Here is a 27,634-nt window from a genome sequence, read left to right as displayed (position 1 = left end):
ACCGTGTTTTTAAGGTCCTGCACCAGCGTCTCAGTTGGATTCAACTCAGGATTTGACCAGTCTTCATTTGGTTTTTCTTAAGCCAATCAGAGGACGACTCACTGCTGTGGTTTGGATCATTGTTGCAGAACACAAGCGTGCTTCAGCTTGAGGTCACAATCAGATGTTGGGACACTTTCCTTCAGGATGTTTTGGTCGACGGCAGAATTCATGGCTCCATTTTCCCAGAGGTGTAAAGTAACAGAGTACAAATACTTTTGGTCAGGCTGGTCCTATTTAAGGTATCTGTTGATTGAGAACAGGTGTGGCAGTAATCAGGCCTGTGTGTGGCTGAAGAAATCAAACTGTGACACACCACAGTTAATTCATTTTATAACCGGGGGGCCATGCAGGTTTAATAATAATCACCTTCATTTAGAAGCTGCATTATGTGTTTATTGGTGTTATCTTTGTCTAACATTTACATTTGTTTGATCATCTGAAACATTCAAGTGTGACAAACATCAGTACGGGTGCAAACACGTTCTCACACAGCGGCCAGCAGCACGAGTTCGTTTGCCTGCCTCCACAGAAACCGAGTTGTAGAAATGAAAGCAGGAGAATGTTACTATGGAAACAAAGCTCTCACCAATTACCCAGAGATGGAGGTGTGAGTTTGGGACCTAATGACATGTCTAAATGCAAGTCTCCTCAGCAGTGCAGCAGCACCATCAGCTTCACTGTTATGGACACAAGTATACATGTAAGAATGGACTGGCTGTCAGCAGCTCTGAAAGCATTACATGAAAATATGTTGAAGGTACAGTCAAAGTTCTGAACACTAATTCAGACATGTAAATGTGACAGAATCAGCTGTAAGTTATTATGAGGAAGATGTTATTTTGCATCATGTACTCAGGAGTGTAGCTGAATAACACCTCGCTGATTCTGAAGTAGTTGTTACATTTCTGGGGCTTTTTCATGCACAGTTACACACAATTATGCAAAAACCTGTTTGTTCTTCCACGTTACAGGAGCGCTTGTTTTCCCCTCCATCACAGTTTTTCATGTGATAATAGTAAACTCACCACACGCCCATTCTACTTACAGAGAAAATCTCTGTGTGACAAACATGTGGCTGACCTGAACAACTGAGCTGATGAAACTCTGTTTAGTTCTCCACACTTGGTCAGTGTCATTCACCTAAAATCATAATAATATATTAATAATCATATGTCAGTAATATATGAAGTTACTGTAACTACGAGTGGATTCTGCAATAGAGAATGCAACAGCCAGATATGAACCCACTCCCAGAGATGAGCCAGTCCTTGCCAGTACTCTTTACCAGCCCTGTAACCTTTTGCCGTGTCTTTTCATTTCCAAACCACAGTGTTAAAACTCTGGCTGTAAAAATCAGATGATAAGTTCAGGATCCTGTAAGCAGGAGATGAACAGACACCAGCAATCAGCCACTCACAGTCAAGCCTGAATTTTCACGGTAAATAAAACACAGACCGGTTCTTTGTACTCTACCTGAACACTAAAAGGGCTTTACATACAATATTCACACCCACTCATACAAGGACTGTGCTTTCTAAATAACATTCACATACATTGGATTTACAGCTTGGAAACTTGGAGCATATCCACCAACCCAGAATTAACAAAGTGTTGCTTTGGCAAAATAAGCATGAACTGTAAAACTTGTCTGTACTGCCAAGATTGCTGAGCATGTCCTCACTGAGCACTGAGCAGGCTCTATCCATGAATGGCTCTACGTTACTGAGAAGCAGATTAAATCCTTATTTTTGTGACGGATTGTGACGCTAATACTGGAACGCATTAAGTTATTATGGATCTGGATCTTTCAGAGAGTGACTTTTGTCCTGTCTGCCTCCCCTCATACCCAGCTGACCCTCCCTCCTCTGGTTACGCTGAAGGGAGTTTTTCCTCCCCACTTTCATCAAGTTCTTGCTCATAAAAGCAGTGGGGGCTCTTTAGCTTACAATATAATGCATTTTGAGGTCACTGTTGTTATAAATAAAACTTAATTCAATTTGAAAAAAACTGAATTGAAACTTGTCTCTAAATTCCAACTTCAAAGTAACTTTGGTTTCTGTATTTCTAATTAACAAACAAAGACAGATGTGCAGACAGTGGGGAAAGTGGGAGGTCAGAGGCATCCCCAACAGACCTGCAGCATGCTTCTCTAATAGAGCACTGAGAACAATACACAGGAACATGCCCGGTTCCATGAAATAATTAAAGCACTTTCCACAATCAGGTTACCGTATGTGTGTTGATGTGTGTATGTGTCTGCAAGTTCATGTTTCATACGAGTTTTGATTGTAGTTCCTGTGTGTCGATGCAGGTGTGAGTTTAACCCGTCAAACGTGGGAAAGTGTCACACAGAGATTTTCTCTGTGAGTAGAATGGGTGTGCGGTGGGTTTACTGTTATCACATGAAAAACTGTGATGGAGGGGAAACAAGCGCTCCTGTAACGTGGAAAAAAAAGGTTTTTGTAGGGCGCTGGTTAATCAGGGCGACGTGGTCGAGTGTCAGATAATCAGTATTCCTTTGTTTTACCAACAGGATAGTCAACCTGATATCCTCTACACCTTCTGGAACAATATAACTACGATGCTCAGTGAAGAGTTTCATAAAGCGACTGAAGGTAAGGCTGTTTATTCTCCCGTTTTCACTCCTGTGCACCAACGTCTGTCATGATTTTTCTTTTCACACAGATTCAAACAGAGTTTGTTCCACTTGTCGAGCTGTTGTGTAAGAAAGTAAATGTTCTGTGTTGTGCATATGTAACAGAAGCATCGCCATGTCCCAGAGCGCGCTGTGCTTCGGGTGAGCTCAGTCCCAAACCTGCAGACACATCCTGTTTTCTGTGTTTACATACAATCCAGATGTCATAGGGAGAACACTGGACAGGTTACCCATCTGTCACAGGGCTGACGCGGAGAGACACTCGAATATTCACACCTGTGGTCTGTTCATGCATGTTTTTGGACTGTGGGAGGAAACCAGAGTATGCAGAGAGAACATGCAGACTGCATACAGAAACACCTCAGTATGCTCTGAACCGTAGGACTTTCGTGCTGTGAAGCCACAGTGCTAACAACAATACTAAATAAATCCATTCTCGTGCTCGGTGAGGAAGCCGGACATGCAAACACCATACCAGCGTGTTTCCTTTTAGAAATACTCCAAGTTCTTTATGTCTGTAACAAAGTTAAATGATGACCATTATTTCTACATTCAAATCATTTGTTGTAATAATATTTATTTTGTCATTTTCCATTAGTAGATCTATTTTCGTTCCCAGTTGAAATTTCACGCAAAGCACTTGAAATTGACAGAATAGACACTCTCAAATCAAATCAAATCAAATCACTTTTATTGTCACATCACATGTGCAGGCACACTGGCACAGCACATGCGAGTGAAATTCTTGTGTGCGAGCCCCACAAGCAACAGAGATGTGCAAACACAACAACACAAACGAGCAAAATACAAGAATGGCCAACCTGAAACTAATAAATATATGTACAATATATAATAGTGTATGCATTTCTGGATGTGTATACTAAATATTTTCCTACGTGTGTGTGTGTGTGTGTGTGTGTGTGTGTGTGTGTGTGTGTGTGTATACACATTTTTACAAATTAAATAGTAATAAAAAAAAAAAAATAATAATAATAATAATAATAAAATATATAAAATATACAGAGTTGAATATGTGCAAAACAAGTGGCATTTATATACAGTGTGGAGTGCATAATGTTGAAGTTCCAGTAGTGAAGCTGAGGTGTCTATGACGTGTTCAGCAGTCTGATGGCCTGATGGAAAAAGCTGTCTCTCAGTCTGCTGGTACGGGACCGGATGCTGCAGAACCTCCTTCCTGATGGAAGCAGTCTGAACAGTTTATGGCTGGGGTGACTGGAGTCCTTGATGATCCTCCCCGCTTTCCTCAGGCAGCGCTTCCTGTAGATGTCTTGGAGGGAGGGAAGCTCACCTCCAATTATCCGTTCAGAGCACCGCACTACTCGCTGGAGAGCTTTGCAGTTGTAGGCGGTGCTGTTGCCATACCAGGTGGTGATGCATCCAGTGAGGATGCTCTCAATGGCACAGTGATAGAAGGTCCTGAGGATGCGGGGGCTCATGCCGAATCTTTTCAGTCTCCTGAGAAAGAAGAGGCGCTGCTGCGCCTTCTTCACTGTTTTGTTTGTGTGTACTGACCACGTAAGATCCTCAGCCAGATGTACTCCAAGGAACCGGAAGCTGCTCACTCTCTCCACAGCAGCGCCGTTGATGGTGATGGGGGTGTGTACTTCTCTGCACCTCCGGAAGTCCACTATCAACTCCTTTGTCTTTGCGACGTTGAGGGTGGGATGGTTGTCTTGACACCAGTGGGTCAGGGCGCTGACCTCCTCCCTGTAAGTCGTCTCATCACTGTTGGTGATAAGACCCACCACTGTAGTGTCGTCCGCAAACTTCACAATGATGTTGGAGTTGTTAGTGGCTGTGCAGTCGTAGCTGTAGAGTGAGTACAGGAGAGGGCTCAGTACACACCCCTGTGGAGCACCAGTGTTCAGTGTGATGGGGGATGAGGTGATGCTGCCCAGTCTGACCACCTGGCGTCTGTCAGACAGGAAGCTAAGGATCCAGCTGCAGAGGGAGCTGCTCAGTCCTAGATCCTGCAGTTTCCTGTCCAGCTTCGAGGGAACGATGGTATTGAATGCTGAGCTGTAATCTACAAACAGCATCCTCACATACGTGTCTCTCTTCTCCAGGTGTGACAGGGCAGTGTGTAGTGTCAGGGCTATGGCATCATCAGTGGACCTGTTGTGGCGGTATGCGAACTGTAGAGGGTCCAGTGAGTCGGGTAGTGCAGAGCAGATGAAGTCCCTGACCAGCTTCTCGAAGCATTTGCTTACGATGGGGGTCAGGGCTACAGGTCGCCAGTCGTTCAATGAGGAGATGGTGGAGGACTTGGGTACAGGGACGATGGTGGCCATTTTGAAGCAGGCTGGGACTACAGACAGAGAGAGGGAAAGGTTGAAGATGTGCGTGAACACTCCAGCCAGCTGAGCCGCGCATGACCTGAGGACGCGGCCGGGAATCCCGTCCGGACCAGTAGCTTTGCGTGCGTTCACCTTCCTGAAGCACCTCCGCACATCCTCCTCAGACACAGTGTGCGCACTGACGTCATCCGCGGTGCGCACACTGTCCGGTCTCGTGGTGTTCGCTGCGTCGAATCTAGCGTAGAATACGTTTAGATCCTCACACAGAGAGGCCGTGGTCTGCGGTGTGCTGGTTTTCCCTCTAAAGTCTGTGATCGTGTTTAGTCCCTGCCACATACTCCGAGGGTTGTCAAACTGTTGCTCCACCCTGTCCCTGTACTCACCTGTACTCACGTTTGGCTGCAATCTTTTGGTCTATTTATATAAAAATGTCTGCATGTAAAACCAGACATTACCGGCTTTAGCCTTTCCCCTGTCCTGCAGAGAGCCGTGTGGATTCTCTGAGCCTTTGCCCTTGAAGACCTTCACAGAGAGTTAAACCTCTCCCTACAGGGTTTACACTCAGTTCCACAGGACTCTCGATGCTGTGGGGCTATCTTGGCTGGACAGTGAATCTGGATTGGCAGGCTTCCCCTTTTAAAGAAGTATACAAGTCTACTGGAGAATTTGTTTTGTGGGATGTGACTGAGTGTCCTGATGCGGGTTATCTCAGAACATAGTGTTGGACTCACTGTTTCAGCTATTTGGTCCCTGTACGTGTCCCTTTGTTGGGCAGCCATTGCAAACTGCACTGGTGTTGGTGTGTGACATGCTGTGAGTGAACATTAGCACATAACCCTGTAATGATGCACACACATGAGATGCTGTTTCTGATTTCACAAACAGCTTACAAATTGTCTTTGAGATGCAGTTAGTTGATGACAGTTGTGGCCAAAAGCTGTGGGCAGAAACCAAAAGAATGAAACGGTGTCTGGAAGCAGCAGAAATGAGCTTCAGGGATTTGGGTCGTGCCTCAGAGACAGGAGAAGGAGTTTGATCATTCAAGGCTCAAAACAGATCTGCTGCACCTCCACAGCCGTTTGAGGTGGTTTGCAGATGTGGCTAGGATCCCGATTGGACGCTTCTTAGTTTAGGTGTTTCAGGATTGGCCTGCAGGGGGACAGACCTGGGGCATGCTGCAGAGATGGGTCAGTGTGGCTGGTTTGGAAACACCTCTGTGTCTGCCTGGAAGAGCTGGAGGAGGGAGTCAGGGGGAGGGTATCTGAGCATCTGTACTGAGTTTGCTGACCTCAATCTAGTCTGTCAGCAGATGGTGGTGGATGGAATCAGGTTTTTTGTTTGGCTAAGAAAATGAGCATTTGGAAATGTGGCGTGGTTTTTGGGGTTGCTGGGCCTCGTGTCTAACTGCAAAGTTTTAAACACACATAAGAACCAACAAAAAAAAAATTCAGTAATAACTTTGTCAGTATTGATTATTGATTACAGTATTGACCATTTTCAGTGTTTCTGGTGAGTAGAATCATCTGGAACAAGTTTAAAATGTTTGAAGGTTTTGGTTTAACTCAGTAATCATCCCTCAGGTGTTCTTCATCTTATCAGACTCTGTAAACTACAGGTGTCCAGCCCCAGGCCTCGAGGGCCGGTGTCCTGCAGGTTTTAGATGTGTCCTTGATCCAACACAGCTGATTTAAATGGCTAAATGACCTCCTCAACATGTCTTGTAGTTCTCCAGAGGCCTGGTAATGAACTAATCATTTGATTCAGGTGTGCTGACCCAGGGTGAGATCCTGCAGGACACCGGCCCTCGAGGCCTGGAGTTGGGCACCCCTGCTGTACCGGTGATGAATCGACAAAAGCAGCCCCTCAAAAAAACAAAGAAATAAATACATTTTAAAAAGTAAATAATTTTGACGCAATTATTCTCTCGCTGTCACATGGAGGCGTTGGGTGGCGAGTGAGAACAGGAGAGGTGGATTTGGCTGCTCGCTAACATTTCACTGTCATGGCCTCTGTGTTGTGTGTGTGTGTGTGTGAGTGTGTGTTGTGAAATCTGTTTATGTTGTCCTAGTAAGGCTACCATGAGGGCAGCCACTAGAGGTCGCTAGGAGACCGGTGGTATATGTGTTTTTCCAGAAATTGATGTAGCGACGTACACTGCTGCTACAATTCAATAAAAGTGGTTCGTGCTTGAGAACCCTGCGTCTTATTGCCTCCGAACTATTCTTGAGCTCTCAGCGAAGGCGGTCGCACTTTCTCCTCTCCTCCTCACCCTTATCTTCCCTGCTTCGCCTCTATGTCCTTGTCTTGTCTTGTGTGAATTTACTTTCCCTGGAACAGTCTCTCACTGTCGTTCTCTAAACCTAAAAGAGAATTATGGATTTGATCAACTGGTCTCTGAGTGCTATTGACACCCTTTTCTCAACGAGAAGTCGGGGCTCGGGAGAGCCTGAGTTCCCTGGAGGGACTTTCCCTGCCAGTTACACGATGGACGGGTGGCAGAACTGGAGGACCGTGTGCCTGGCGGGACTGTCGATCGAGGACGCTGAAGATATCTACCTATTCGGAACCATGATAACAGGGTTCATGCTGATCGGCGTTGGCTTAGCCCTGGTTTATCAGAGAAATAAGAAAGCGGAACCGGCTGTTCAAACCCCCACAAGGCTGCCCGCTGGATTCGAAGCGACGGGACGAGGTGCGACCTCTCACAACGAACGTAATATGGTCAACACCTTGCAGACGCTTACAGCTGCTGTGAAGGCTCAAAACAACACCATTGAGCGTATGAGGGGAAACATCAGAGAGAGGCCTGCTCAAAATGAGACCCTTGAGCGACAGTTGGAAAACATCGCGGAACGGATCACTGCAGTTGTAAGGTCTCAGAATCAAAAGACTAACAACACCACGGAACAGAAGTTTGATACCATCATGGGGAGGCTCGCAGCTCTTCAACGGGAGATCGAGAGATCAGCCTCGGAGTGCTAGAATTCGAGCTGCTCACAAAGGAGAAATCAACAATATTCAACATTTGGACACCACGGCCCCAGCTGCAGGCCCAAGGCTGGAGCCCACCAAAACAACTCCCTGATAACGACTGTGTGATGACTATTCTTCCCGCCCCATGAAGGACACCTGGATTGGCTGGAGGACTGTTTACTTAGCCTGATAGGCCGAAGGACACTGTCTCAGCTAAACTATGGACACGCACACACACACACTTACACTGATAAGCACTCACTCATCCCCCTCCCTTTCCAACGCCTTCGATGCTTGTGCCCTACCGGGGATGATAGCAGTCAACTGGACCAGCACAGATGCTGCAGGACCGGATGCGCTGTCTACGCCGGCTCTCTCTTACCCTTTACCCGCCCTGTTGCTTGTCTCGTGTTTCTATGGTGTATTGATAGTCATGTGCTTTTGTGCTGAGGTGTTTTTTCTGTTATCAAACTGTTCTCCCACTAGGAGCTCAGTCTGAGTGGAGTTTTTTTTCTCCTCCTCTTACCTCATGTAGTGTATTTTCGTTGTTTTTTTCCTATCAGCCTACCTTCTGACATGTCTGCCCAATGTGATGTTTGTGTAAAGTTGGTCAGAAGGTTCCTTTGTGAGTGCGCATGCGCCATTAGCGTGCTGCCTGCTGTAACCCCTAATTTCCCTCGGGATGAATAAAGTATTCTGATTCTGATTCTGACATGGTGTCAGAATTGAGGACTTCACGCCGAGTTACACGAAGAAATGGCTAAATTTGGACCTCCGGAGCCGTTCGACTTTACACAGCTGGCAGAGTGGCCGATATGGCGGCAGAGATTCTCCCGTTTTCGAGTGGCGTCCAAGCTAGGGATGGAGAGCGGCGAAGTGCAGGTGAACTCGTTTCTTTACTCAATGGGGAGAGATGCCGAACCAATATATGGCTCATTTGTGTTTCCTGCTGCTACGGAGGCCAGGCCAAGTCCGCAGTTTGAGTATGATCTGGTTATACAAAAGTTCGATGAGCACTTTGTCCCAAAGAGAAACGTTATCCACGACCGCGCCTGTTTTCACAAATGGAGCCAGAGGGCCGGGGAGACGGTCGAGGCTTTCGTGCGGAGCCTGTACGAGCTCGCGCAGCACTGCGAGTTCGGCGGCAGTAAAGACGAGCAGATCCGGGATCGTATCGTCATTGGATTAATTGACAAAGATGTTTCACAAAAACTCCAGCTCGAGGCGGACTTAACTCTGGATAGAGCCATTCAACTAGCACGCCAGAGTGAACAAGTCAAACAGCAAAGTGCAGACCAAGTGGAAAGCACGGTGAATGAGGTGAAACAGAGGCATTATAACAGCATGAGAAGGAGTTACTACCAACCTCATCAGGTACATGAGCAACAACATGGTAAGAGTAAACCAAAATGCCAAAGATGCAACAGGGTGCATGACAAAAGAGAAAACTGCCCAGCCCGCAATAAAAGATGCAGAAAGTGCAATAAGTTGGGACACTTTGAAGTTGTATGCAAAACCAAAATGCTAAAAGAGGTCAGGGCTGAGGCTGTACAGGACTCAGATGAGGATTCATTCTTCATAGGGGAGCTTTTCCTGGGAGCAGTAATTGAGCCAAAAACAACAGTCATTGAGGAGTCAGGCTCAGATGCCGACTGGGACATTGAGCTATTGGTAAATGGCAGTCCAGTTGATTTCAAAATTGATACAGGCGCAGACACCACTGTTATGACAGAAACGACCCTTAATAAGCTACAGCAGAGACCCAAACTTATCCAGTGTAAGCCAACTGTGTACAGCCCTGGTGGAAAAGTCAAGTGCATGGGTAAATTCCTTGCTACTACAGTGTACAAAAGCCAAAAGTACCAGTACTGGATTACAGTTATAAAAGGGCAATATGCAAGTAACCTACTGGGGAAGACAGTAGCAAAGCACATGGGATTAGTCACTAGAGTTAACAAAATCAGTAGTGACTTAACAGAGGATGTGTTCAGAGAAATTGGCCTGCTGAACTGTGAACCTGTAAAAATCGAGCTGACCGAAGATGCAGTGCCGTACAGTGTAACCACCCCACGCCGGGTGCCTTTTCCTCTCCTTCCAAAAGTGGAAAAGGAAATAAAGCGCATGCGCAAACTTGGCATCATTGAGGAAGTCATCGAGCCAACAGACTGGTGTGCACCAATGGTGCCTGCTCCAAAGCGCAACAAGGATGAGGTCAGGGTGTGTGTGGACTTAAAACGTCTGAATAAGGGAGTAAAGCGTGAACGGTACATCTTGCCCACATTGGATGACATAACTCCTAAGTTAGCAGGGGCTAAAGTTTTCTCCACTTTGGATGCCTCCAGTGGGTTCTGGCAAATACCACTGGATCCCAGCTGCCAAAAACTAACCACGTTCATAACTCCCATGGGCAGGTTTTGCTTCAGACGCCTGCCATTTGGCATAACTTCAGCACCCGAGATCTTCCAGCGGCTCATGAGCACCTTGCTCAAGGGCCTAGAGGGGACTGTCGTCGTGATGGACGACATATTGGTTTTCGGGGCTAACAAAGAGGAACATGACCAACGCTTAGGTGCAGTATTACAGACAATCAAAGCATCAGGACTTAAGCTCAACAGGTCCAAGTGCCACTTTGGAAAGAATGAACTACAGTTCTTCGGTCACATCATCAGTGCGGATGGTGTGAAACCTGATGATGGCAAGGTGGAGGCTATTGCCAGGATGCCCAGCCCCACCAATGTAGAACAACTCAGGCAGGTACTCGGATTAATAAACTATGTTGGAAAAGAGTGTTTAGCATCTGTCTGGGCCTGCGAACGTTTTACCCGCTACATCCAAGGCATGGGTCATGTACGTCTACAAACTGACCATAAGCCCTTGGTGCCTTTGATCAACTCATACGACCTTGATAAAACGCCACTGAGATGTCAGAGATTGCTGATGCGACTGATGCGATTCAATGTCACTGCTGAACATGTTCCCGGTAAACAGTTAGTGGTGGGGGACGCACTCTCCAGACATCCACTGCATGGATGCTACCCGTCCGAGACAGACAGCCAGGTCAAGGCATATGTGAGCAACGTAGTGACAAGCAAACCTATCAAGTCACATAAGTTGGAGGAAATTCGTAGAGCAACACAGAGGGACCCAGAACTTCAAAAAGCAATCATCTTCACCAGACAAGGGTGGCCTCGGAGAATGGCAAAGAGCTCACCACTGCAAGGCTTTTATGCAGCTAGAAGCCACCTTTCAGAATCAGATGGTCTAGTGCTCTACCACGATCGCATCGTAATTCCCACAGCACTCAGACCCAGTGTCCTTGACCAATTACATGAAGGCCACCAAGGACTAACTAAATGTAGAGAGCGCGCAAGATCAACAGTGTGGTGGCCCAACATTGGACTTCAAATAACACATAAGGTGAGGTCATGCAACTTTTGCAGAGAGCACAAGCCTACACAGCGACGGGAACCTCTCGTGACTACTCCTCTGCCCGATGGCCCCTGGCAAAAGATTGCAGCTGATCTTTGCGAGCTTGAGGGTAAGAACTTTCTTGTCGTTGACTATTTTTCAAGAGACGTTGAGATTGCTTCCCTCACTACAACAACCAGCAGACAGGTCATTAACAAGCTTAACCCTTGGTAAAACCTCAAAATCCCATCCTTTCGTGAACCTCGGGACCAAAAATGGTCCCGCCCCAAAAGTGCTCTAAAAATGTTATATATCAATATTTTTTTCTACTTTAAATTAGTCAATCTTTTAAAACTACTTCTGCTTAAAATATCCATGTCAAGTTTTAATTATATTTTCATTGTTTTAACCCTTTAAATCCCAGTTTTATTATATGAGCGCCCTGTTTTTTTAGCCCCAAAAAACAAAAAAACTAAATATTTTCCAAAAAAAACATTTGAAGTAATATTTGTTTGTTATTATAATTAGGCCTTTAGATGGACTAAAGATTGGCACCAACAGTCATTTCGATCGCCTTTTTTTTTTTTTCCAGGAGCGCATTTCATAAAATGCACACTATCGACCACGCCCAAAAAGTGCTATAAAAAATTTATATATTAATATTTTATTCCACTTTAAATTAGCCAATCTTTTAGACCTACTTCTCCTTGAAATATTCATGTCAAGTTTTAATTACATTTCGCGGATTTTAACCCTTTATATCCCGGTTTCGTCACATGAGCGCACTGCTTTTTTTGCCCCAAAAACATAAAACATAAAACATAAAATATTTTCCAAAAAAAACATTTGAAGTAATATTTTATTGTTATTATAATTAGGCCTTTAGATGGACAAAAGATTGGCACGAACATTAATTTCGATCCGGTTTTAATTTTTTTTCCAGAAGCCAAAAATGTCCCCAGGCGGCGCTGCTGCTCCTGCTCCCCCGGGGAGGAGTGCCTCTGCCGCGGGTGTGTTTCGCGCAGCGCCGGAGCATATGGTTCGGTTCCCGTGTCTGCAGCACACACTTCCGCTACCACGTGAAAACAAATACGTCATTTCCTGTTGATTAAAAAAAAAAAAAAAAAATCAAACGAACCTAAGGGTAGAAAATGGTCCGGAACGAGCAGCGGGCCAAGCTGCTGTGGTACGCGGGAAATTAGTGTGCCTTTTCCGGGTATCTGTCTCGAGCAGGCCGCTGGAGAACATGTGTATGTTCCAGCAGGCGTCACATGTGGAGCAAGGGCGCCACCCGGTGGACAAATAAAAAAATTACAACTCTAAGGCCTGTAGTCACTTTTTGGCACAACACCGGAAACCTGACGATCGATTTGACCGTAATTTTTCTGGCGTGAAAAATAGCGTTTATAATGGGTTTCAATGGGGCACAAATCGGCCACGAGGTTCGATAGTGGATGTATGCCTTTTATTCAGCCTTTTACTCAGACTGAAATTTTAAAATAAAATGGGAAAAAAATACATGTTTGAAAATTTGGCTATACTCCATTAAACACAGTGGAAATGGCGTGGAATTAAAAAACGGAAAGGCCACGAAATGGTCCCAGGTTCTACAGAGGGTTAAACACATGTTCGTTAGATGGGGCATCCCGTTAGAATCAGAATCAGAAAGGGTTTTATTGCCAAATGTTGAGCGGGTTTACAACATTAGGAAATTGCTGCGGTGCTTCAGTGCAAACATACTGTTATAAATACTGTTATAAATTAAGCTTAAATAGACATGAAAATAAAAATGAGAATAAGAATTAAAAGTGCTAAGTAGATAGATAGATATATACATGATATATACATGAGTGCAGGTGGTGATCAGTGCCAAACATGGAATGATGCAGTGAACACAGCATAGGGTCATGTGTTAGTGGTGGGAACAGTCATATGGTTATTGTTCATGTGTCCAACAGCAGAGGGGAAGAAACTGTTCTTATGGCGAGAGGTTCTGGTGCGAATGGACCGGAGCCTCCTGCCTGAGGGGAGCAGGTCAAACAGACTGTGTCCAGGGTGAGAAGGGTCAGCTGAGATCCGAGCTGCACGCCTCAGTGTCCTGGAGGTGTACAGGTCCTGCAGAGATGGGAGTCTGCAGCCAATCACCTTCTCAGCAGAGCGCACAACACGCTGCAGTCTCTGTTTGTCCCTGATAGTGGCTCCAGCGTACCACACGGTGATGGAGGAGGTGAGGATGGACTTGATGATTGCAGTGTAGAATTGCGTCATCGTCCGTGTTGGCAGGTTGAATTTCTTCAGCTGCCTCAGGAAGTACATCCTCTGCTGGGCTTTCTTAATGACGGAGGTGATGGTGGGCTCCCACTTCAGGTCCTGGGTGATGGGGGTGTCAGTCAGGATGATGGGGGGGAGTGGAGCTGTGTGCTTCCTGAAGACCACAATAATCTCCACTGTCTTCTGGGCATTCAGCACCAGGTTGTTGTGGCTGCACCAGGACACCAGACGTTCAACCTCCCTCCTGTAGGCAGACTCGTCCCCGTCCGAGATGAGTCCAATGACGGTGGTGTCATCTGCAAACTTGATTAGCTTGACAGACTGGTGGGTGGAGGTGCAGCAGTTGGTGTACAGGGAGAAGAGCAGAGGAGAAAGAACACAGCCCTGAGCCGGTGCTGATGGTCCGGGAGTCCGAGACATTCTTTCCCAGCCTCACATGCTGTTTCCTGTCCGTCAGGAAGTCAGTGATCCACCGGCAGATGGGATCAGGCACATTCATCTGGGAAAGCTTGCCTCGGAGATGGTCTGGAAGGATGGTATTGAAGGCAGAGCTGAAGTCCACAAACAGGATCCTGGCGTAGGTTCCTGGGGAGTCCAGATGCTGCAGGATGAAGTGTAGGGCCATGTTGATGGCGTCATCTACAGACCTGTTGGCTCTATATGCAAACTGCAGGGGGTCCAGGAGGGGGCCGTGAGGGTCCTGAGATGGGAGAGAACCAGGCGCTCAAATGACTTCATGACCACAGATGTCAGAGCCACGGGTCTGTAGTCATTTAGTCCAGTGATCCTAGGTTTCTTGGGGACAGGGATTATGGTAGAGGACTTGAAGCAGGCAGGCACATGACATGCCTGCAGTGAGAAGTTGAAAATGCCAGAAAACACTGGGGCCAGCTCGTTTGCACAGTGTCCACAGGGGTGGACTACTCCAGCCAAGGTCATCAGTAAGTCTAAGGAGCCGAGATCCTACTTGGTGGAGATGGCGAATGGGAACGTGACTCGCCGCAACAGACGACACCTTCAGCCTGTCCCAGGCACCGCTGATCCTGAGGAGCAGCAGCAGAGCACTGTTCCAGCTACACCGACTACTCCAACTAAAGGGGCGGCTGCTTCCCAAGAACCACCAGTAAGGCAGACATTGCCAATCCCTGTCCCAGGGTCTCCTCTCCACCCTACCACACCTGTGAGAGTGACTTCCAGGGGGCGGGAGATTAAAGTACCTCTCAGATTCAGAGACTGAGGACTATCTCCTTTCTATGTTCTAAGGGCAGAATAATCCCTTATCAGGACTGAGGGTAGTCTACCCCCGTGATGTCCTGCGTTCTGACAACACTGTTTTATGTTTAAAGTACTTTTGTTAAAGGGGGACATGTTGTGAAATCTGTTTATGTTGTCCTAGTAAGGCTACCATGAGGGCAGCCACTAGAGGTCGCTAGGAGACCGGTGGTATATGTGTTTTTCCAGAAATTGATGTAGCGACGTACACTGCTGCTACAATTCAATAAAAGTGGTTCGTGCTTGAGAACCCTGCGTCTTATTGCCTCCGAACATGACAGTGTGTGTGTGTGAGAGAGAGATGAATTCCAGAACAGAAGTAAAACAGGTGATCTGTTGAATAATTTGGTCATTTGGAGGCTCGGTTGCATAAGTCTGTGTGTTGTCGTCACTTTAGTCCTTCTGCTCTCTCTGTTTCCATCTGACGTATTTTTCTTTCTGTTATCAGATTGATTTGCTGTTAACAAGTATTATTTCCTCCTGTCAGTGTAACATTTTTACACGTATTTCAGGAAATTGATGAGGTTTTTTCTTTGTTGTTTCAGCTGAGCCAAAACCACACCCACTTTAACACGTTGGTTGGCGTCTGCATTGATCAGCCTGTCACTCGCCCTTCCTTCCATGTAAAATCCACTAAATTGAAATTAATCCAGTCTCATGAAGCCCGTTCATAGAGGTGGTTATATTTTGAACGTTGGAAACAGCCAGGTTAGCGCTTTGTCCTTTTCCCAGTATTAATGCTAAGCTAGGCTAACAATGTCCCGTAGTACCAAGGGCGTAGATTTGGCATGGACGGAAGGGACATGTCCCCACCAATATCCTGCGATTATTGAATTGTCCCCACCAATAATTTGATCTCTTCGAGTAAAGAACAACAATCCCGATAGTAAGAAAAACCGATCTGTCAGCGTCTCATTCACCCAGCGGAGCAGAAAGAGTTAAATTACTTCTCTACTGGAGTCCTAGTCATGTGACAAATATGGCCAATGTGATTGGCTGAGCCTTTCAGGGAGCTCTGTTTAGTTTTAGCAGCGGCAAGCCTGCGCTGCGAGGAGGAGAGGAGGACGGCAGCAAAACGGAAGAACCTGGATGTAAGAAAGTGTTTTTCAAAGAAACCTGTCAGTCACTTAAAGTCAAGTTCACTCATAAAATGTGTCCGTCATAATAACGTTACAGGCGATGCTAGGCTTTGGCCCACATCAGTCTAAGTAAGACTGTATGTAACCATGAATAACCTGTTTTGGAAACTACCTGCACAACAGGCAGCACTGTTAGTTCTTTCAGTCTCAGAGCAGCATTTCTAATTTTGATTGAAACTGTCAGAGAAAACAGAGCCTCGAGCAGCCCGGATATTAGTTTACAGAGGCTGTTAGAATTATATGTCTAACGTTAAAATGTTGGTGACACAATAATTTCATCCTAATGGCTCTGACATATTCATAGGGTTAATTTTGAGACAAAATGTCATGAGGTCGTCATGATTTTACAAATATTCCACCTTGTAGTGCAGTTTGCACAAATTGTTTTAAAAATGCACTCAGCCTACAAACATTACTGATGAGTGAAGATCTGCACAAAGTGACAGAAACACTGAAGCAGCTCCACATTTTATTCTTATTGTCATGTATGTCCTATTTGTCAGGTGACAGAAGAACCAACACAAAGCTCAGAGAGTAATGATGACACAAGATCACAGGTGAAATTGGATGATGACTTGTTGGTTCATGACTGTATTTGAAGCTATTTTTATTTTAGCATGATACCTGATTTATATGGATTATGGTTGAAGTAAACTAAAGCCTAAAATACTTAGTCAGTCATTTGTTTAATAGTAATTTAACATTACATAATTCACATATAAAACTATGAATTGTAATTTTAAATGGTTTAAAAGCATGCAGAATAGCATATGTAGGCAAGTATATTTCTCCTTTTTTATCAAGAAGCAAAGACAAAAAGGACAAAAATAAGAAACAGGACAGGGTTCAGTGGTTGAATCATCCGTCCCCATCAATGCCAAAACCAAATCTACGCCCTTGCGTAGTACACTGGACACTGCTGGCTCACTGACATGGTTTTGCGCTTCGGTTTGTAACGTGCACGTTGTGGAAAAAACTACGAATATTTCAGAGAAACCTGATCGAGCACTTGTGAAGTGTCCAAAATCCTGCAAACGTCTGCTGAGCGGGATGTCTGTGAGATCGCTCTTTCTGGTCTCACTCAGAAAAAACTGAGACTCTGTTCATGAATCCAAACTTTAATTGTGTGTTTTTCTCTGTTTGTGGTTCTTTTGTAGCCTCGTCGTTCTTGAAGCAGGCATTTGAAGGGGAGTATCCCAAACTCCTGCGACTCTACAACGAGTTGTGGCGCCGACTGCAGCAGTACAGCACCAGTCTGCAAGGAGCGTTAACCAGCAGCGGTGGGATGGACGCGTCTCTGGATGTCTCCACAGTAGAGACAGACAACCAGGACCTGTTTACACATGGGAAACAAGACTACAAGTGAGCCCAGTCAAACACAGCAGCACGCACACAACAGCTTGTTCAGTTTGAAGCACAGAGAAAAAGTTGAATTCAGAGCGTATTTGAGTTTTCTTGTTTTGAGTCACACCTTAGTTAAACATTCAAGTAGAAAGTCTGCTCGACTCACAGGCAGAGTTTGTGTCCTCCTACAGCTTCGAAGGCTTCCTGGGTCACAGGTCAAATGTCTTCACTAAATGTATTTTTAGAAGCAGAGACGACCGTTAAGAAACAACAAGAAAAACACTGTGCTGCTCAGTGAAGCCAATCTGATTGGTTCTCACTGTCGGAGGGCAAAAACAGATGGGACAGTGTTTGATAAGAAGGTCTAACAGAGAACAGTGCAATGAGGGATTGTGTGTACACAGTGCAGCAAAAACCTGAGGAACAAAGGCATCGTGTTACTGATGGGGCACAAAGACATGGCAGACACAAAGTCCTCTCATGTTAGTGCGTGTGCACTAATGACAGGATGTGAGGGCAGATACTTGGAAGTAGAGTGACAAGCTACACACATCTGTCTCTTCATGCAAAAGCAAAGGAATAACTGCAACAGTTTATGTACTTTCCTTTTCTTGCATTGTCACGATGTATAACAGTTATTAAACGAATCAGCACTCAGCTGCACTGAACAGTAATACGATTGGATAAGGTGGCGTTTCAGTTCCACTTATGTCAGACAGAGAACATCTTTGTTTTATGACGATGATGACACCATGATAACTGAGAATGTTTTTGTGCTTTTAAACGTAACCTTAAAGGAAAGTCTCCGTCTGTTCAAAGCTTCTCACCAGCAAAGTGTGTGTGTGTGTGTGTGTGTGTGTGTGTGTGTATATCTCAGTTCTATTTTGAATGATGTTTAATTAATAAATTTAATTCAGTGTGTATCTTTGTGTGTGTGCTCGTGTAGCCCAGAGAAGGCTCTGAAGGACTCTCTGCAGCCGTACGAGGCAGCCTACCTGTCCAGGTCTCTCTCTCGCCTCTTCGATCCCATCAACTTGGTATTTCCCATGGGGGGCCGCAACCTGCCTTCCAGCGATGAGCTAGACAGCATCATCAAGACCATCAACAGGTGTGTAGGCTTTTCATTATCCAACATATCAAGAGTTTGTAGTTTCGTAATACTGATCAGTGGATCGTTAATTGAAATATTAAATCAAAAGAAGAAACTAGTGAATGGTTGGGGGTCAAATTTAAACATGATTTTTCTTTCCTGTTGGAATGTTCTGAATCATTATCAGTGAAAACACAGTGTGTGTGATTAAAGCCGGGCACGCTGACTCTGCTGGTTGTTTGCAGTGAGCTGAATGTCGCCTCGGTGGATCCGAGCCTCTCTTTGGCTGTGGCCAAGAACGCCGCCAAGACGGTCCAGCTCTTCTGTGTCAAGTCTGAACAGCTGGTGCGTACCTCACTTAGTGTGTGCAGTGCTAAAGTAACCTTTGAAGGTGCGTTCATGTTGATCACTGAGACTGTTCCAAGAGGAGTTACAGAATTAAGTCCAGAATAGTAAATATGTGGCTGTGGTTCCCTCCCACGCTGATGAGGGTGAAGGTGCGTGGCTGTCTGTGTTAGCTGCCAGCGTGTCCATGATGTACCCTGAGCCTGCTGTGTTAGCACTGCCACAGCGTAAACCCATTAGGACAAAGAAAGCTGTGGGGATGCCGTTTCCTTCCTTGCTCTCACCTCTCAAACTCTGTCTCCAGTTGTGCACTCAGGGTGATGCCAGCCAAGTGATTGGTCCACTAACAGAGGGCCAGCGGAGGAATGTTGCTGTAGTAAACACTCTATACCGCCTGCAGCAAGCTGTCACCAAGGTAGGAGTAAGACCTTGAGTCCAGTTACTACAGCAGCATGTGCAACAGTGTGTTCTCCCCCGTGGACTATTAACCCACTGTCACAGCAGAAGAAAGGCACAGGATGCTGGGATAGCTCGCTCAGGCGAGCTGTGTGAGCAAAGGCTAATGCAAGGCCGTGAGTTTGAGTCCACTCCCAGACAGTTCATGTCTATAAATGTGTATAAAAGATGATGATGATGATGATGATAATGTTGGCGTAACGTAAGAACTGCGTTAATCTCATGTTTCACTGAAACTCTGAAGGGTGAAAAAAGTTTTGAAACTTTAACAGTCAAATGTAATTTATGCATTCAGACTTTAATCAATACATTTCTGTTCATGTTGATTAGGAATGATTAAAAAATGTGACATTATGGTCTTTTACCCAAATTCAACACGATGCAGTGTGTGACTGATGTGTGTGTGCTAACCTGTTTTATCTCATAGATCATTTCAGGCTTGGGATCATGTCCACAAGCTGCTGCAGAGTCCCTCGCTGCTTCTTTGGAGGTATCCTCTTAGCAGTAATTAAGTACTTCTCTGGTATGCGAGTATTTATCACTAATGCTGTGTCTTCGCACACAGGTGAACTCGAGTTGCGTCTGTGACCTCCCGTCATATTTCTTTTCAAGATTTTCTTATTTAATCACTAGTGTACATATATTTATATTTATAGATACATATATATATTTAGTCATCTTTTCTCTTTTACCATGTCTCTCTAATATTTGCTCCTTACTATTTTTCTATTTTCTTTATTATTTTATTTTATTATATTTTCTTCTACTGTACCATGCTGCTGAGTGACTGCTGCTCGTCAAACACATTTCATTGCAATGTTGACCCTGTGCTAACTTGCATATGACAAATAAAACTGAAACTGAACTGATGATGTCGGCTTCAGCTTCTGGTCACGCGTGGTTTGTGAGGTCACACCCTCATATTTGACAACAAGGCCTGGCTCGCAGTCTCCACTCTAACGATTCCCAAGGTTTTCTCTCGGGTTAAAGTCAGGACTTTAGTCAAATTCTTCCACACCACACGTGTCTGTGTTTTTAAAGACTTTGTGTGCAGTCGTGTTGGAACAAAGTTGCATGAAAGTGTCCAAAATGTCTCGGTTTGCTGAAGCGCTTAACACTTCCTGAAAAACAGCCCCCGCTGTAATCACTCTTCATCACACTTGCTGTTATTCTGACAGTCACCAAATGTACACTCATCCACCCCAGACAGAGAAACGTTATTGGTCACTCGCTCCACTGCTCTAGACTCCAGTGGAGATGTGTTCTTTACAGCATCCGATTCCTTGCATTGCATGTGGCGATGAAGATGCTGCTCAGCCGTGGAAACCTGCTCCATGAAGCTCTTTTACATTGCCTTCATCACTGAGTTGCTGGAAATTTCACAGCTGGGCTTGTTGCACAGGTTGCATCCTATCACAGTACCAAACTGGAATCCACTGAGCTGCTAAGAGCGAGCCGTTGCCTAGTTGCTAAACTTTATACACCTGTGGCCGTGGAAGTGACTGGAACACCTGAATTCTGTCTTTGGGTGGGTGAGCGAACACGTGGAGACTCCTCTCAGGTGCTGGAGGCTCCAGTCAAAGCCTGAAGCTTACATTAGTTTATCAGAGCTGTGATGACAACATTAGGCTCATATTTAGGTCAACACAGAGTTTAAAACTTTGTATGTTTTGATCTTTGTTCTTAAAACAAAATCTCTTTTTTGTTTCAGTTTACGGGGATTTTTTATTTCATTTCGATTTAAAGTTATAGTTAAATCATCTTCTAAGTGTCCTGATGCTCCAGCTGTCATCTTACACACATCTTACTGTTAGCAGCTCTGCTAGCTGTACTGTTGGCCCGACATGCTGTTGTCCATCTGGAGCTTCACCGTAACACTATAAAATGTGATAAAACATTAGGCTGTGGATGTCAGTTCATCTATACACGCGTGAGTCTGCTCATCTGACTCCACATGTTGCTAAGGTAGGCGTGATGCTGGTGTCCTCCTGTTCTGTCCTGTCACATGACTCTGTTTCTCCTTCTGACCTCTGGTTCAGGGAGTTCAGGCGCTGATGAGAAGTGCGGTGCATCCTCTCCTGCAGTCAGTCACCGACTCCATAGAGGCCATCATTATCACCTTACACCAAGAAGACTTCTCAGGGTCAGCCTCTCTGCATCAACAACAGCTCAGTACATATAATGTTAGAATGTTTTTGGACCGAATGTGCCTGCAACATGAATCAGACTCATTTTTATTGGTTGTAGCTAGAAAATCGAAGACCTTCATGAGTGGTTTTAGTCCTTCTAACAGTCAGAACTGTGCCTCTGGTTCACTGACTGTACAGATCACACTTGATTTTCAGATTGAATTCAGTCTTATTTTGAAAGTAAGTCCAAGACTAGGACCGTCAACACGTCGTCACTGCTATGAATGAAGATTAAAGTCCAAAAGCTGCAGCTGGACTCATCTCGTCCTGCTCGTCGTCGGCTGCACTTGTTGTTCAGCAGTTGGTCCAACATCATTTAACACGAATCAAACAGCTGACGCTAACACATGCTCTCGTTTACAAACACAAAAAGTGACACACAGAAGGTAATAAAGAAAAAATGTCTTGTTTATACAAGTAACAACCCTACAACATTTGAAAGAAACCTCTAAGGATCAGAGGCCCCCCACAAGCAAACGGCTGACCACAGTGTGCAGACTCAGTGTGTGTGTGTGTGTGGTGTGGTGTGGGGGGGCTCACTAAATCTTCTAGTTTCTAAAAATCACTAAAAGAGTGACATGTACCAAGCCAGGTTTCCTCACACTGATCTGCTTTCTACAGTTGTGTTCAGAGTGTTAATGCACAGCATCTTTTCTGAGTCCCACAGCAAACACATGTTAAACACATGATGATGTGCTGTGTGTGCTGCAGGCCTCTGTCCAGCCCCGACAGACCTGATATTCCTTGCTCTCTGTACATGAAGGAGCTGCAGGGTTTTATCTCCCGAGTCATGGCAGACTATTTCAGACACTTCCAGTGTGTGGACTTCATATTCGAGAGCACGGAGTCGATCGCCCAGAGAGCCATCGAGCTGTTCATCCGCCACGGCAGCCTGCTGCGTCCGCTGGGGGAGGGGGGCAAGATGAGACTGGCTGCTGACTTTGCGCAGGTAACGGAGATGCCATCTGTTTTCTGCTCTTCGGCCTTGTTTCGCTCAAAGGCCGATTTTCATTTTGACTTTTCTGTTTTTACGCGTGTCAGATGGAGATGGCTGTGGCTCCTCTGTGCAGACGAGTGTCTGATTTAGGGAAACCCTACAGGATGCTGCGCTCCTTCAGGTGTGTTGGCTTCAATTAACAGTCGTCACAGTTAGATGGTGCACTTTGTTTTTTCATGTAAAGAATTACGGCCTAACAGGCAGTAATGGTGATGAATCATGTTAACCATGCAGGACTTTACCTACATGCACTCGGTGCTGTCCTGACCTAGACACTGTGTATTTTTCATAGTAAAACACTGCATTTTAAATACTACATATCTACAGTACGTACATACTAGTTCCAGTTTATTGTTGTTTTTAATATTACATAAGAAACTGTTGACCTTCATGTTATTTTGGTGAAAGCTGAGAGTTTAGGCACAGCGAGTTATCCAGCATCGAAACTCCACAAACCTGCTCTGGTTCCAGTCCAAGTTTGGGAGAACGCATCAGTTTGTAAAACCTTTACTGGGAAAAAGTGAGCAGCAGGAGTCCTTCATCAAACCACCTGATCAACAAACTCCGACATGACCCACCGCCGTTTGTCTTACACTGAAACGATGTGCAGTAAAGCTGCAGCCATTACAAAGTAACTCAGTCTGACACCAGTTTAAGTTATACTGAAGGCTGACAGCAGCCGGCCTAGTTACCTGCAGCACAGGGGTGGGTGTAAAGGGGGCCACGGGGTGCACCGGACCATGTTTATTTCAAAGCTTTCATAACATTTTTCAGATTGAAAGTGAAATATTATCAAAGAATGTCTTGATCAAATCACATTAAAAAAATATAGAAATAAAAGCTAATAAAACTCTCATTTGATTTCTGACTGGATTTTTTTCTTCGGGGAAATGGAACCAGTCGTAGGCAGACAGTTTCAGTGTTCGTTCAGGTGCTCACACAGATGACCGAGGCTTTCATCAGGTTATCAGAGAGCTTTTCCTGTAAGCTCGTCTTTCTTCTGAATGAACACGATGAGCAGCAGATGTTTTACATGGAAGGTAAAAAGTGCTGTTTGCTTTGTGTTTGAGGCCGCTGCTGTTCCAGACCAGTGAGCTGATAGCCAGCAGTCCAGCTGTCGGTGAACTGATTCCCTACAGCACCTTACTACACTTCCTTTTCACCAGAGCCCCACCGGAGCTGAAGTCACCTCACCAGGCCTGTAGACACACACACACACGCGCACACACAGTTCAAGCTGAATCGTCCATCATCATGTGGCACTTCTGCAGTGTGTACAGTGCACCATCTCAATAAGCCTGTCCCCCACAGAGAGCAGAGTGGTCCATCGCCAGGTACTCACAGTGGCTGGATGATCATCCCTCTGAGAGAGACAAGCTCAGCCTCATCAGGTAGGCTCGGTGACGTAAACACATCTGTTAGAACACTTTGGTCTGTACAACAGGACAGGAGCTGCCACTGTTACCTGAGCTTAGATTACCTAATCTCAGGGGGCCTTTACTGTGATGAATGGGCTCCCTCTAGTGGTAGACTGACTGATGTGTGTGTAATTTAAGGAGTCACTGCTGACTGCCAATAAGAGTCCTAACTCAGTATTAGTTTGCACTACAATCAAATCAGGTAATAGCATGAAAAATATTTACGCCAGCATTAGGTGTTGGGCTTGTTGTACTACATGGTGCATTTTGGCTTCAAAGGAAGATCAAACAGACATTTAGTTTGAGCTTGAAGCAGTGAGAGGTCCAAAAACACCATATTTAGAATCCCCATGTGTTCCCTACCAACTGCCAGTACAAACAATGTTTTAAATGGCTGTATGCTGCATTATTATCGCCTTGACCTTCAAGTCTGTCGACCTTGAAGGTCAGAGGCCAAATGTGACACGTGTTAAAAATGCACACTGTTCTTGTAGGACTCGCAGTTTTGAGGCACCAACTCTTTACACTGACCTTGAACACCTCGCTGGATACAAGTCAGATATGACAACTGATTTGTGCTCACTCTGTCTGTCCTCTCAGGGGCGCTCTGGAGGCCTACGTGCAGTCAGTCAGGGTTCGGCAGGGGAAGGAGTTCGCCCCCATCTATCCCATCATGCTCCAGCTGTTACAGAGGGCTACCAGCACCTGACCTGTGTTTGGGTCCACAAATAATCTGCTCATTTTTTAACAAGTGTGGTCCAGGGGTCGAGAGAGAGTATTTACAGTAAAAGTAATCTCAGCAGTAACAGCAGAGAGCCTCGTCCGAACCACAGAGGAGGACAACGCAGCTTCTTAGAACAGACTTGCTGATATAAAAGTAATAATTTGTGACACACATCAAAAACTCATCTGAATAAAGGCAATATTTCCAAAACTTTAATGTAGTACTTCATTGAAAGCACAGGTTTTGCCTTCACAGACAGTATGACAGGAACACTACACACGCAGACTCAGATGGGCCACTTCCACTGGTTGGGGGGCGGCTCCTCTACCAGCGGCTCCCACGGCTTCCACTCGGACATCTTCCTCGATAACGCCAGCTCACACTCAGCCTGCGCGCAGGAAAAAAATCATCAGCCACAAATACTAATGTATACACTAATACTGTAAAGCAACCATACTTTTTAGTTAAGTTGAGACAACTGCGTTCACATATTCACCGAGACCGTCCGGTCTGTATGAAGGCTGACGGGAACCAACCGAACACATCAGTGATTTAATGTCGACTTCAGTGTGAAACAAACAGTAACTCTGTACTACGAGTGTGTCAGCTACTCTGGTGAGAAAAGCACTCTCAGAATAAAAGAGGCAGCAGTCTGTACAAAGCCACGCGCTCATTTAAAGACCTGGGAGCAATACAGTACTACCAGCAGCGTATTAGCAGTCTTCAAACCAGTCGGAATCACTTTAATCCAGGGATTCAATTTTAATCCCTGGATTAAAGTGAACCAGAATGATCTGGACCTGCGCTCCAACACCTTCCGTTACTAAGCTTGTCACTGTGTTCATGTATGTAGGCTATATATGTCATACACCCCTCTGCACTCGAGCTGAACACGAAGTCGTGACTTTTAGGTTTGTACATGAAGAGTTTTCCACTCAGCTTCATCACTTTGATCAGAGTGAGGCAGACTGACCGCGACCTACCTGGAAAATGACCTCTTCAATCTGACCGCAGTTAATTTTCTTCTCAAGCTTCTCAACATCGGGTTCCTGTGAAGAACACAAATCCTGTCAGTTCATCTAAGCTCCTCTGTCATTCGTCTGTCTGCTCACACACTGACCGTTTTCACGTGGCTGAAGCGCTCATTGACCAGCTGCTCCGTGTACTTCCTGTAAGCAGCGTCCTGCGGCATGGTCTGCAAGGACGCCAGGATCTTTGTGTAGAGGATCCTGAGACGCTGAGAGGAACAGCACAGGGTGAGTACACTGCTCAACTCCCTCAGCTTCAATGACAGCTCCATAAACGGCACACGGATAACACGAGTGTGATCCAGGACTAGTCTGGTCACAGTCAGGCGATGGGAAAGATTAAAAATGAGGTATGTGGTGCAGTCACCATCAGCTGCTCACCTCCTGTGGATTTTGAGACACTGCCAGGCCAACCAAGCCGGTCGTCTGGAAGAGAGGAAAAGGAGAGCTGTCCAAGAGTGGCTAATGTCAATGCTTTCACCTTTAACCACGTGACTCCAGCATCGGCACTCGGCCTAAACCAACCCTCAGTCTGTCTGCTCGCACTGTCAACAACCAGCTCCACAGCTGGTTTTATGACTTGGACGAGACACTTGTGGTTCTTAATCACCTCCAACAACATTTCCCTGCTAATGTGGAACTTCCTTAAAAAACATTCTCTGAAATCCATCAGCCCTCACCTTCAAATATGTGCACTTTATTAACATTACAGGCAGGTTTGCACTGAGCAGGGATTTTATTTTCCAGGTCTGTTGGTCCAGATTCGGGTCTCCAGTTAGCCATGTAAGGGAAGTATGGCTTAACCAGTTTCTTCAAAAGCTCCCACGGGTGTTCGGCTGACTTAACCGTGGGACCGGATTCAAAGTGTTCGGTGAGCTTTCCTTTAGTTTGCCACCTGCTCTGACCGGACACTGCCGTGCTAGCTCCTTATCAAGTTAGCATGCTAGCACAAGCTAGCACAACATGCACAGCGCGCAAACGGAGGTGACAGTACCGTCACCTTAATAAAACTAATACAGCTGTTTTATTGTGTTTCTTACATTAAAACAAGACATGACCTTTACTCATACCTTCTTCAGCAGCCCAGCCATTCTCCAGACGTCAGGAATGCGTCATGATACTTCCGGCTGCTAAATATGACGTCAGTGTTGTCTTTTTTTTCTCGGCGTTTTGAAAAACGATTTGTTCCTGTCGTAATAAATGTTAAAAATTAGAAAACGCGGACTGTTCTGTGATCACAGCAGCGTAAAACTATATACATGCTATGTATTCACGCTAGCATAGCATAGGTCGGATGTAGGTACAAACATCTGAACGTTTTGCTTTTATCCAAGCAGGCTGAGGTTGTCTCGCTTGAAGTACGCGCACTACGCGTACTACGTACGGTGTGTACTGTACGAGAAGTGCGGAAGTAAGAGGCTTGTGAAATGGGACGGTCTAGCCTTCGTCGCGCTGTTCGGGTTGCCTAGCAACCATGATACTAACCGCGAGTAATGTTACATACAGCATTGTTTGACAGAAATGAAGGAGAAACAAATGTTTTGTTAGTCATGCATTTTCGTCATGACATCACTTTGATTAGTTGAGTATCTGAGGCTGAGACCACTAGTGATGGGCAGATGAAGCTTCATGAAGCACTGAAGCTTTTCATCCAATTGGTTCATCCCAGCGCAAAGCTTCTTGAAGCTTCATTTGCTCTAGCAGGACACCTACTGGACGTAAAAATATTAGTTGGCATGAATTTGAAGAGTGTGGCCTTTTGCACACAGCCTGTAAATGTCAACAACAAAAGGAGTGTGTAAAACATGTATATTGTAGTGATGCAGTATACTGTGTATATTTATACTGGCAGTATGGAAAATGATCATTTGGAAATGCTTAAAATGGAAATGATCATTTACTGTGAGGTGAGGTGTGGTTGGGGTGTGGACAGTAGTTGTGCTTTTGTAACGTTGAGGTATGGA

General features: G+C 45.4%; 2 protein-coding genes across 2 annotated transcripts in view; one reads left to right on the top strand and one right to left on the bottom strand.

Annotated features, from left to right (window-relative positions):
* Window positions 1-24,852, top strand: part of cog5 (component of oligomeric golgi complex 5) — a 74,561-nt gene extending 49,709 nt beyond the window's left edge. The window contains exons 11-22 of the mRNA XM_026148263.2: window positions 2,576-2,657; window positions 17,237-17,441; window positions 18,370-18,531; window positions 18,759-18,858; window positions 19,163-19,273; window positions 19,742-19,804; window positions 21,354-21,457; window positions 22,215-22,452; window positions 22,545-22,621; window positions 23,571-23,697; window positions 23,812-23,891; window positions 24,519-24,852. Of these exons, the coding sequence (XP_026004048.2) occupies window positions 2,576-2,657; window positions 17,237-17,441; window positions 18,370-18,531; window positions 18,759-18,858; window positions 19,163-19,273; window positions 19,742-19,804; window positions 21,354-21,457; window positions 22,215-22,452; window positions 22,545-22,621; window positions 23,571-23,697; window positions 23,812-23,891; window positions 24,519-24,627 (1,458 nt within the window). The 3' untranslated portion in view covers window positions 24,628-24,852. The remainder of the gene's footprint in view (window positions 1-2,575; window positions 2,658-17,236; window positions 17,442-18,369; window positions 18,532-18,758; window positions 18,859-19,162; window positions 19,274-19,741; window positions 19,805-21,353; window positions 21,458-22,214; window positions 22,453-22,544; window positions 22,622-23,570; window positions 23,698-23,811; window positions 23,892-24,518) is intronic.
* Window positions 24,833-27,146, bottom strand: ndufa5 (NADH:ubiquinone oxidoreductase subunit A5). The gene is made up of 5 exons (XM_026148265.2): window positions 26,741-27,146; window positions 26,052-26,096; window positions 25,763-25,879; window positions 25,626-25,691; window positions 24,833-25,030 (listed from the first exon to the last, which is right to left on the bottom strand). The coding sequence occupies exons 1-5, from the start codon at window positions 26,759-26,761 to the stop codon at window positions 24,929-24,931; spliced, it is 351 nt and encodes a 116-aa protein (XP_026004050.1). The 5' UTR covers window positions 26,762-27,146; the 3' UTR covers window positions 24,833-24,928.
* Window positions 27,147-27,634: the final 488 nt, after the last annotated feature.

The sequence above is a fragment of the Astatotilapia calliptera genome, chromosome 17, assembly GCF_964374335.1.
Source record: "Astatotilapia calliptera chromosome 17, fAstCal68.1, whole genome shotgun sequence".
Classification (NCBI taxonomy): Eukaryota; Metazoa; Chordata; class Actinopteri; order Cichliformes; family Cichlidae; genus Astatotilapia; species Astatotilapia calliptera.
This window is presented reverse-complemented; position numbering and strand designations above follow the sequence as displayed.

What these genes read in the sequence shown, in the direction of transcription:
- ndufa5 (XM_026148265.2), bottom strand. Translation starts at nt 26,761, where the DNA reads ATGGCTGGGCTGCTGAAGAAG. An exon ending in GCTTCAGCCACGTGAAAACG is followed by an intron (nt 25,692 to 25,762) that starts GTCAGTGTGTGA and finishes TGTTCTTCACAG; the next exon opens with GAACCCGATGTTGAGAAGCT. An exon ending in TTGAAGAGGTCATTTTCCAG is followed by an intron (nt 25,031 to 25,625) that starts GTAGGTCGCGGT and finishes TCCTGCGCGCAG; the next exon opens with GCTGAGTGTGAGCTGGCGTT.